At 45.0% G+C, this 11,519-nt stretch overlaps 1 protein-coding gene across 1 annotated transcript in view; it reads right to left on the reverse strand.

Moving 5' to 3' along the window:
• Positions 1 to 11,148, reverse strand: part of TXLNB (taxilin beta) — a 60,955-nt gene extending 49,807 nt beyond the window's left edge. The window contains exons 1-2 of the mRNA XM_006267452.3: positions 10,948 to 11,148; positions 3,116 to 3,581 (exon numbers count right to left, since the gene is read on the reverse strand). Coding sequence (XP_006267514.2) covers positions 3,116 to 3,560 — 445 coding nt within the window. The 5' untranslated portion in view covers positions 3,561 to 3,581; positions 10,948 to 11,148. The remainder of the gene's footprint in view (positions 1 to 3,115; positions 3,582 to 10,947) is intronic.
• Positions 11,149 to 11,519: the final 371 nt, after the last annotated feature.

The following is an 11,519-nucleotide window of genomic DNA, read 5'->3' on the forward strand; positions in this document are numbered from 1 at the left end:
AGTTTTTAGGGTTGTGTGAAGCTTTGAGTGGTGATTTGATTCAGAGGAGATTCAGCCCGATTCTCTGAATCCGAATTGAATCAGGGGACCAATAAAAAGGTCTGAATCGATTCAAAGCTCTCCAAATCTTCAGAAAAGATTTGGAGAGTTTTGATGATTCGGATAGTCCCCGGTGGCTGCAGCAGGGAGCTGCAGCCAGACTTGGAGCTGGTAAGCGGGGGGGGGGGGGGGGCTGAGGGAGGGGACCATGGGGGAACCCTTGCCAACCCCCCCAACCCCCTGTTCCCCCAGCCCCCCTGGCCTCCCTCCTTCAGTCCCCCAGCCCCACCATGGCTGCCCTGCCCACCCCAGCTCCCGGTGCTTTAAAAAAAGCCCAACTCACTGGGTGATGCTGGGCAGGGGAGCGATCCCTGCTGCCCCCCACTATCCCACACTGCATGGGGGGCTCTGCATGATCCCCCTGACCCCCCTGCCCCCATCATGCCTGCCCCACCCCGGCCAGCTCCGGCCCTTTAAGGGAAAAAAACCCAGAGAAAAGTCCTGGGACTCACTGCTCCTGTAGCAGCCTCGGGGCTTTAGAGGCTCATGAAGAACCGTGGGGCAGTGAAGGGCAGTAGGGATCGCCCCCCACCTGGCAGGAACAGTGAATGCGGGGTTTTATCCGTTTTTTTTTCTTAAAGGGCCTGAGCTGCAGTGGGTGGGGCAGCCATGTGGGGAGGACTTGGGGGAGCAGGGTGGGGTCAGGGGTCTCGTGCAGAGTCCTCCATGCAGCGTGGGGCAGTGGCGGGCAGTGGAGTTCCCCCCCACCCGGCAGCACCTGGTGAGTCAGGGCTTTTTTTCCCCCCAAGTGCTGGGAGCTGAGGTGGGAGGGGCAGCCATTGCTGGGCTGGGAGAGCAGGTGGGGGATGGGCCTGGGTAATTTGGAGATTCAGAGATTCGGCAGTAGCCAAATCTCCAAATCAGATTTAACCGAATCAATTTGGGACAGTGATTCGAATCACCAAATCAAATCACTGTCCCCCGAATCACTCAAATCCGAATTCAAAGTAAATGCTAGCCACTTTGCACAGGCCTAATAGTTTTGTTACAGCATGCCACTGGCTTTGAGATCATGTTAATTTATGAAACTTGAGGTCAAGTTATATCTAAGCAAGCTGAGTGTGGATGGTGAGTATATCATATACTGATTAAATGGAAAGATGACCTTCTTACTCTACAGTGGCTGCTGCACTAGAAGGATACAAGATATGACACCAGGAAAAACAGAAGTGACTCTTTAGCTCAGATAACCTACTGTTCTGCAGCCAACAGTTCTATTTCTACTCCCAGGGTGTCTGCACAGAGGTGGCATATAGATCTGTCACACATTGTTGAAGCAACTTCAGTGGTTTACTAGGTAAAATGGATCTCTGGGATGTCTGCCTTGTCATAGACTTCAACTAGGCAATGCATTTGTTTTGCAATTTCCTCTCAGTCAAGCTTAGTAATAAATTTAGCACAATAAACACTGTTTTGATTGTTTGTAAGGAGTTTTGGAGAAGGGATTTATTGAATTACTAGCTAATTGCCCATCAAGAATGATGGATTTCAGGGAGTGTTTACATGGCCCTCCCTCATCCCCTGCTCACTCTTCAGGGCCAGCTATGTAAAGACTCCCTTCGCTGCTGCCGCTTCCTCCTGCAGCCTCTGACATGGGGACTTCCTTCCACCTCTTCTCTCCTCCCCTGCTCCCCTGCCTCCCTGCCGCCTGGCCCTGACAACAGCAGCCACCATGACCCCCCACTTCGCCTTCCCCCTGTGCCCGCCTGGGCCTGTGCAGTCTCCCTCTCTCCCTGCCACCTCCCCCTCCCTGCTGGCTGTTGTCAGGGCCTCTTTCCTGCTCCCCTCCCTTTCTCCCTGTCAACCAACCCCAAGAACAGCTGCCACCATGACCCCCTCTTTGCCTCCCTCTGCCCCACTCCCCTCCCTCCCTCCCTCCCTGCCTGCTGCCTCCCCCCTCCAATGGCTGTTTCGAGGGGCATCGCAGATGGGTGGTGGGGGGATGCTGCCACCGTGACCCCTGCTTTGCCCACAGGCAGGGAGACATGGGGAAGCCCGCTGCTCGTGAGGCTGGGGTGTGTTTGCTGCCTCCACAAACTTCCCCGGCAGTGTTTCAAACTTGGGCCCATGCAGCTAGCCATTGCCCACCCTCTTGGCAGTGTATGTGCAGCTGGCCAACAGTGTTACGGACAGACAGACAGACAGACAGATACACCATGCCCTTTATTATATTAGAATAAATCAGTGATTAGATTTTCTTTTGCTAAAAGAACAACTTCCCACAACATGTTCTCAAATCCGGTGTTTTCATATGGTTGTGGGAGACAAAAATGTTGGATTGGGTGGTTTTGCCGTATTAAAAGAACAAATGTGTATTACAAGCTAAATGTATTTTTGGGGAAATTGTTTAAAAATGATGAACTAGTCAAAGGTTGCAAAACCAGCCACATTTGGTCACTAGTAACCAGGAAGTTCTTATTATCGCTAAATGATGGACATATGGACATGTCCATTCCCCAGGGACAAATAGCAACTGCACGTAATTGTGCCACTGCTATTAGTCCCTGGGGAATGCCCTTGCACATATACACTGGCATGTGGCAAGTTGCCTTTGGGTGGGGTAGGGGAGGATGGGAACAGTACCTGGGCTGGCTCCAGCAGCCTTACTGGGGGTTCTGGGGGCTTCTTGGGGCCACAGCAGCAGCGATCTTGGTGTGTGGAGCCTGGCTGGCAGCTGAAGCGTGGTTCTGGCCAGCCAGGCTCCAGTTCTGGGTGGTTCATGCTGCCACCATGTACACTGTGCTATTTTTTCTGGTGCAGGTTTTTTTTGATACCAGAATCTCCCAGTGTCAAAAAAACCTGCTGTGCTGCAAATTAACAGTGTAATGGATGCCTGCATGTGCAGTGGTGGTTTGCGGTGTCAAAGATGGGTCTGCAGCTCTGCAAACTGCACATGCGTGCTCATCTGGACATGCCCTTAATGTGGGAACCAGTACTATGAAGGATTTTTTTTTTTAATTTCTGTTTTAAGCCATGGCTCACAGAAGGGGTGCATTTATGTTATACAAGTACTTGCCTAGCCCTTTTAGGATTTTCTTCTCCAGTTTTTGCTCCTTACTGGTGCTAGATTCCTTTGCTCCCGAGGCATCCCCAGTAGCTATTTGTTCTTTCTCATTCTCATCATTTCCATCTTCGTATTCTCCTTCCTCATTATTAACTGACTCCCCTTTCTCAGACTTGTCTGTTTCCTTAGTAGTTCTCTCCTCCACCAGACTAGCAGCAGACCCGTAGGTTTTAATAATGTCCTCCAGCTGTCGGTTCAGCTCTTCTGATATGTCACAAACTATTGTTTCAGGTGGAGAAGTTGGTTCATTCTCAGGGGGGTTGGGTGGAATCTGGGAAGCTGATTTCTCAGTGTTTTGTTTCTCCAGGCCATTCTGAGTAGGTAACGCCGTAGTGCTGTTTGCAGGAGAGAGGGATTGCTGTTCAGGTTTGAGATCAAGTGACTGGTTATTCTCCATATTTATTATAGAATCTTGGAGCTTAAAAAGGGGGAAAAAAAGAAACGTTTAACTTAAGCAAATGAATTCATCTATTTAATCATACATGAATATCATATAATATACCAGTGATTTTGTATAGAATTTGGAATTACAGGGGACTGTGCTTATCTGTTGGCATTCACTTGATAAATACATCATGTAAAAAACATCAGCATCTGAGGCTATTTATCCCAACTGAGAAAATCACATTTTACATACTGAAAGGGGGAAACACAACTGACAGCAAACTAACATCAAAAAACATAATCTTTGCTAATGTTGCCTGTGATACCACTAAAGATCACACCAGAAAAGACCTACATTTCTTGCTTTCCTGCATGTATTTCTGCCTTTTCTGCATTATATTCAGCTGAGACAATGACCGCTGATTGGGGAAGTTTACTTCAGATTCGGATCAGTTTCACTTTCCATTTCTGACACTGTGGCTCAATAACATTTGCTATTTCTTGAGTCAACAGCACTGACCAGGGACATTTAAACCTAAAACATCAGCTGTAAAATTGCTCTGTTGTTACAAAGCCAGAAGCAGTGAAACCTTTATCCCTGAGTGGGGCTTCTCAGCCTTATCCCAATATAATAAATACTACATTAAATTACTTTACAGCATGATTCCCATTTATTGAATTAGTGGTGCTGTGAGGCCACTTAGCACTGGGCAAAGGATTTAGGAAGTCAGGTACAACACAATCTACAGCTCACAAACAGGGAGGAATTGGTTGAGAATGTGAAAATGGAAGATAATGTGGGTGACAGTGAAATGATTGAATTCAGGATCCTAAGGGAAGGAAGGAAGGAAGGAAGAAGATCAGAAGAATAAGGATATTGGATTGAGAAAAACAGACTAACAAAATCAAGGACCTCATGGGCAAGACCCTCTGGGAGGTAAATTTGAGGGGAAAAGGAGTCCTGGAGAGCTGACTGTAATTTAAGGAGGCCCTCTTAAGGGCACAGGACCAAGCTATCCCAATGCGATGGAAGAATGGGAAGTGCAAGAGGCAGCAACGCTGGCTAGACAGTGATGAGTTGAAACTCAAAAAGAAATCCTACAAAAAGTGGAAACTTAGTCACAGTAGTAGGGAAAAATATAAGAGTAGCATACAGGAATGCAGGAAGAAAATTAGGCACATCAACGGAAGTGACTCTTATTCAGCACCGGTGAGGCCTCACCTGGAGTCCTGACCCCACACTTCAAGAAGGATGTGAACAGTTTGGAAAGAGTCTAATGCAGAGCAACAAACATGATTAGGGGCCTAGGAGGCAAGACTTATGAGGAAAGACTGAAAGAACTAGGGTTATTTAGTTTGGAGAAGAGAAGACTGAGGGGGGGATTTGATAACCATTCTTCAAATACCTGAAGGGTGATTTCAAAGAGGCTAGAAATGGACTTTTCCCTGTGAACATAGGGGACATGACTAGAAAAAAATGGCCTCAATCTGCAGGAGGGGAAATTTAGATCGGAGATTGGGAGGACCTTTCTGACCAGGAGGGTAGTCAAGTATTGGACCAAGTTACCTAGAGAAGCTATGGAGCCTCCATCCTTTATTGCTGCTTTGCCCTTTTGTCATGGTGCAAAGCACTAGCTGGAGACTCAAGACCTGGGTCTTGCTTTGGAAGTTCTTCATTCAGGTTGGTTATTTTTTCTTTTAGGATGTGATGGCCATTAGCACAGATCAGCTATAGTGAAAGTAGAGCAGGGGCAGGCAAAGTCTGGCTCACAGGCCAGATTGGGCCCATGAGAGACTCCATTTCCTAGCAGCTCCTTTCCGTGTCACCATGGCTGGTTTCCATGGAGACCCCAGCAGAGGTGGCTCCAGAGTTTCCATGGAGACCAGCCCTAGCAGAGCTGGCAGGGTGTGCAGCTGGCTGGGGAGCTGCTCTGGGGCCAGGATCTTACAGTGGTGATAGCGTGGTCCAGAGGCAGGGAAGAGGTGCGATCTGCCCACATGCCCCGGGGCAGGGGTGCGCAGGAAGTGGATTGTGGCTCTGCCCCAGCTCCGGACCATGCTATCACCAATGGGTTTCAGCTATTGGGCTGAAACAAGGAAAGGCCACCCTTCTCTTTTTATATCTGCTAGTCATGGGTTTTTGCCTAGTTGCAATTTTGTGACTGACAGTCACCCAAGTGATTGTCACGTGTATGGCATTTCATACCTGCCTGGCTAGAGCACAACCTTTTGTGCATGCTCACTAGATGTGGGAATACTCCCACACTGCATGTGCACTAGGATCACAAACAGTGTGTAAGGGCCAAAAGCGGTATTTATGTGGCTGGGTAAGTGCCATTTGGGCAGATAAAATTAATTAGGATTCTGCCTTAGCTGTTTTCATCCTTTCCAGTTTATAAATATTAATTTCCCTTTCTCCTCTCACATTATGTCCCCAACATGTTTATAGCCAGACATAAGACAACATGGTTCCTTTCATTTAGTTCTTTCCTGTGTCCCAGCATCATCATCTGTATGTCAGCACTGGTCTTTTAAAATATTTGTTACATTGTTTACCGCCTCGTTTTGCAATCACAAAACACAGTGTTAAGCTGATAAATTAAAAAGAGCCTTGCTGTTTAGAATCTGGGGCACATTTATTTATTTAAATGTAGGTCTAAATAGGATAATCTTGTGGTGATAATCCATCTCATCCATGAGTGGAAAGAGATAGATTATAATCAAGTTAATGAAATCACAGCAATTCACACCAGGCTGAAGTCCTGGCCTGTTACCTTGAATTGTAAGGTCAATATGAACCATAACCAGACTTAAAACCCTGGAGTGAAAGCCACCCTCAGACAAATTAATTGTAAACTTAGGGGCATCTCTTGTTAGGTCATATTGAATTATTTCCTAAATAGATGTATTGATGTTATATCCATTCTCTACTTCGCTTGTTTAAAGAGACACCACTACTACTGTGTATGCAGAATCATAAAAAAAATATGACTGGATTTAAGACCATCCCTGTCTGAACCATCTGTCACAAACATTTGTTTACATAGTGCTTAAAAGTTTCCAGTGACAGAGATTCTGGTCTATCTAGACAAAGACCAACCTAGTTCATTTTGTACAGCAGCTATCAGAGACTGAAGGGTTGCCTATACACATGCTTGGAGGTGGTGGTGGTGGTGGCGGGAGATGTTCTAATTAGACTGGTTCCCAGACTGCTGCTTTAATTAAAATGGCTCACTGTCACGTGTATTAAGTTCACCTGTGTTTCAAAATGGCCATGGGGGGTCTGTAACTAAAGCTCATTTGACAAGGTTTAGTTTAAGTGCCCCTGTGGCCATTTTGAAATGCAGGGGGGCTTAATTCACATGACAGTGAGGTGACGCTGGAGCGCTTTAATTAGAACATGAACGAACATGTCTACGGGCAGCCAAGGTACTTTGAAATATTAATAAACAAAACATTATCAGAGGGCAACTATGTTTGGGTACGAGCAGCAGCTATTGAATGCTGAGTAACAGCTGACATAACCTTTTGGACATTAGGAAATTTCAGTGATATAGTCCCTGATCTTCCATTTGTTTTACTCCACGTAACCCAACTGTATATCAGGAATCCTATACTTGTCATAGCATGAAGTATTTATAGAGTTTTTTTCTTGCTACTACTATTGCCTCTTGGCTGTAATGGTTCTCAAGCAGGCTGCATCCCATCATATGGTAAGGAAGAGAATGAGTGGCCAATGGATCTGTAGTGCCCTTGATTGCTTGGCCCTGCCTTGCCTCAAATTGTCTCTGCATACTGAGGCTCAGGAATCCTGAAACTATGGTATATTTCTGGATATGTTGGGGAAAAAAGTTGGTTTGTAACCCTGGAATTATTTTTAGGAACATTTGTTTCAGCTGCCAACAGGGCCTTACTTCACCTAGGCAGCATATCTAACACTGTAGCCCCAAATACTGCACAGCATGGTCAGTGAGTTAGCCCAGGAGGTGCTGGAGGAATTTGAATTTGCAATCTGCTTAGGTAAGAGAGACAATTGTGCTTGTTTGTAATGGATATTTCCAGCTTGTTTAAAATACGATTATTGTATGTTGAGTTTCCTTGATCAGCTATCTTTTAAATGTTTGTGACTGTCTCCTAACACATTGTGATTAGATATGTACATTAAAGTATGGAAGAACTTTTAAAGTAAAAGTCCTATTTGTTACGTCTCAGCTCTGTGTTCTTGGGCAACCCTGGCACAGGATGCAGTCTGTCTGACTCACAAAGGACTCACCCCCCCACTCCCTCCCCTCCTCTACATAAACGAAACTGATTAAGATGCAGTGAGAGACGCACCTAAGACCCTCACCAGATAAGGGTGACAAGAGTGAATCAACTGCCCTAGGTCTCATTTGCATCCGAGATGGAACCAGATGACCATTCATTTACATGAGAGATGGAAAACAGAAAGCCTGAAGCAGAAACTGCAGTGAATTCTGGGACCAGAGAAGCAGGAGAGCACTGCGTGATGGGGAATCTGTGCTTCCAATGTTAATCAACCCATGTTCACACACACCCAGCTCAGCATTTATCAGACCAGTTCTAATCTGGATTTGCTAAGGACTTTTCCCCCCCAGACACACACACAGAGCTCTAAGTTTAATAGGCATCTCGGGCCGTACATTCCCCAGTCCCACTATGGGAGGCCTATTTAAACTTGATTGACTAAAACTCGGTTGCCGGGTTAGGGAATGCTGAGGCAAGAGACCGAGTCAGAGGGGGTATGGGCAACATTTGAACAATGGTTAAGGGTTCCTGCTGGAGCCCTAATCACAGGTGTTGTCATATCTTTCCCAAGACGACTGGTGGGAGTCCTCTCCACAAAAGGTTATGAGCACCCCAATAATTGCTTTAAGTCTGTTAAAAGACTATAGTAAGATCTGGAAAAGTCATGCTAAGATGAGGCTTGTGCACAACAAGTAAAAATCCAAAATCCTGATGCTGCAAGCTATCTATTGTTCTTGAAAAAACCATGAGATATCCCATCAGTATATCTGCCATCCATAGGAATCTCAAGCTGGCTCCCAAGTATTTGGGTTACTCCCTAATCTTAAGTGTTTCCTGATTATCAATCAGTTTCCTGAGATGGTCCAAACCAGATAACCCCTTGTCAATAGAAAAGACAATGATTTACATTACTGAGGGTGCTTCGAAGCAGCTGAACTGAGGGTATAAAAATCTGTAAGTGTGTGTCCTGCAAAGAAGAGAGAGAAAGAAAAAGAAGAAGCAGGAGGAAAGGAGAAGAAGAGGAAAAGAAAAGAAGAAGAAAACTCCTGTGCTGACACCATCCCCTGTCATTCTTGGGACGCTGGAAGAACAGATCATCTCTCTCTTCAAGGATTGTGCTACGGACTGTGCCTGTCAGCTTTGCAGCCTGAGTACCGTGGACTAGGTGAGACCCCAGCGTTCTCTCTCTTCTGTCTAGGCATAAACTTCTGAACCTGAACTGTATTAGTTAAGCCTCAGCTAAGTTTCCCCAAATACTTAGTGAAACCAGGGTAGTATTGTCATTGTTTGTGTTTGTTTTTCTTTTGCATGTCTATTACTACTAGTACTATTATATATTTCATATGCTTAGCAATAAATAACTTTTATAGTCAAACTGGTAGTAATTGGGTATATTTTTCCTTCTCTGCTTCTCTTTCCTCCCGTGCTCTGCAGCAACACTTCTTTTACCTATATTAAAGATCCCTGTGAAGCCCAAATTATTGTGGGGTCTGCTCATCAAGAGGCCAAAGATTGGGACGTGCTGAGTTTGAAACACATAAGGGGATCAGCTTGTACAGGCTGATTGACCCAGTTTGACTCAGACGTGCCCTTATGAACTGAATGCTGGCCCATGAGGGTGTCAGCTGGACACCCAGCCGGATTCAGAGGGATTCTGTTTACCTGTGTGCTTGTGTCTGACTGCATTTTATTGTTGCTCTTATGAACTGATTCTTGGCATATGAGGGTGTCAGCCTGTCCATGCTGATCAGCCCAGCCAGGTCAGGCGTGTCACGTTAATTTGTGTGTGTTTGTGTGTATGACTGATTTGGTGACTGGAGGAACCCAGTCCCATTGAGACTGAGTCCTGCAAGATAGCTCCACTGGGGGTGAGGGCTTGCAGAAGGGAGAAATACAGCTCCGTATAGTAACACAAGCAGCACACTGACAGAATCACCAAGACCCTAGAAACTATCCCTAATAAATGAGCACACCCCAAGGTAATGGGCAAATTTGGTAACATATTGGTCTCAGTCCTGCAGCCCTGATATAAAAATGTGATAATAGTATGCCTCTATTTTTAGGAAAAATAGCTGTGTCATATAGCCCCTTAACCCACTTATTATATTCTGCACTTTGAATTGGACACTGTGTTAAGGTGATAGGGAATATTGTTTAAATTTGAACAGCCACAAAAATAAATGTTGTTCTCTCTGAATAACAGTGGTCCTTTAAATGGCTGCTGATCTTACTGCAAAAAGCATGACCTTCTTTGTCACAGGAATTGCTCTCTCCTGCCCCTCTTGCAGTTTGAAGTTCGAGAGAGTTGTCAAACTTATCTAAATTTAGTTCTTGCCTCCCTGTGTAACCAGCAGAAAGACACATGGCACCTGCTCTGCAGCCAGAAGTTATTTTAAGCACTTCTAAAAAGGGCAATGGCATTTAGCACGTTATCCTTGAAATTCACCAAAAAAGCCTTTATAAAACAGTCTCCACTGTTATTAAAACAGACATCATGTGCTGTTAAAAGTTAAAGCATTACTTTGAAACAAAACTATATTTGAACTATAGCAAAACCTCGAAGTTCTAAATATTAAACTCTGGAACATCCTATGCCAGATCAGTTCTGATTACCCCACAGACAAATGGATGTGTTTTGTGACCTAGTCCCTGCCTTTCATATTACTTGAAAAAAAAGAGCAATAAAACTAACAGTACTAATTATAGAACAGACATTAATATATTCAGGATTTAAGTATAATATTTTACTACAAAGATCAACAAAATAACCAGAGGCTGCGAATACATAAATAGAAAGAAAACGTATCCAAAACTTTTCCAGGTCACTTTCCTTCTTTCGTGACACATCTGAGTCCCAATGATCTATTTTTGTTGCAACCCAGCTAGTTTCTCACATAGAAGCAATGCACATCAGATTATGTTTTAATTGTTCTAATTGTTCTTCGAGAAATGCACGTTCCCTTTCAGAATGGCAGCCCAACATATCAGCGATGTCTCTCTCAAACAAAACACCTGTGCTTTTGATGTACCTAGAAAACTCTTGCCCTGAGAGTCCCAAAATGAGGCACTTTGATTGAAGACATTGTACAATACCACAAAGTAGTGGCAGCATGGAAAGTATTTGGTAGACTTACCTGAAAGAGGAGAGAGTTGACTGGAGAAAATGTCAGGAGGAGGGCACAGACAAGGACAGATAGCAATAGGACTCTCACACTGTATTCCTGCTATGGAGGGAAGGAGGGATTGAGAGATGAGAGGAGGGGGAAGGACTAGATGACAGCAGGAGAGCAACACTCCAAAACTCAAAGGCAGGCTTCCCAAGAGACTGGATCTGATAGGCGAGTAGAGAGGCTGCCTGAGAGTTGGCTGCCAAGCCTAGACAGAACTGCTGTTCCCTTTTCTGACATCATAATGGGAAAAGAAGAACAGAGAACTAGAGGGCCTTTAAACAGAGAGAGGATAAATGAAGGATTTGATCCAAATGCAGCTGCTCTTCTCAGTTAACTTCAGACCTCCAGTACTGGCCTCTCTGCAGACTGAAGTCTATTTGGACCTTCTGTGCATTGTAGGAATGACTGTTATTGATGGGTTCTCAGTGGTCAAATATGCCCCATCATCCAAATCCTGCTTCACTTGCAAGGTGTCTAAGTTTAAGGTGAGTGGGTCCTCCTCCATTTATGACTCAGATGAAGGCATAAAGCTCATA

Source organism: Alligator mississippiensis, chromosome 1 (genome assembly GCF_030867095.1).
Source record: "Alligator mississippiensis isolate rAllMis1 chromosome 1, rAllMis1, whole genome shotgun sequence".
Taxonomy (NCBI): Eukaryota; Metazoa; Chordata; order Crocodylia; family Alligatoridae; genus Alligator; species Alligator mississippiensis.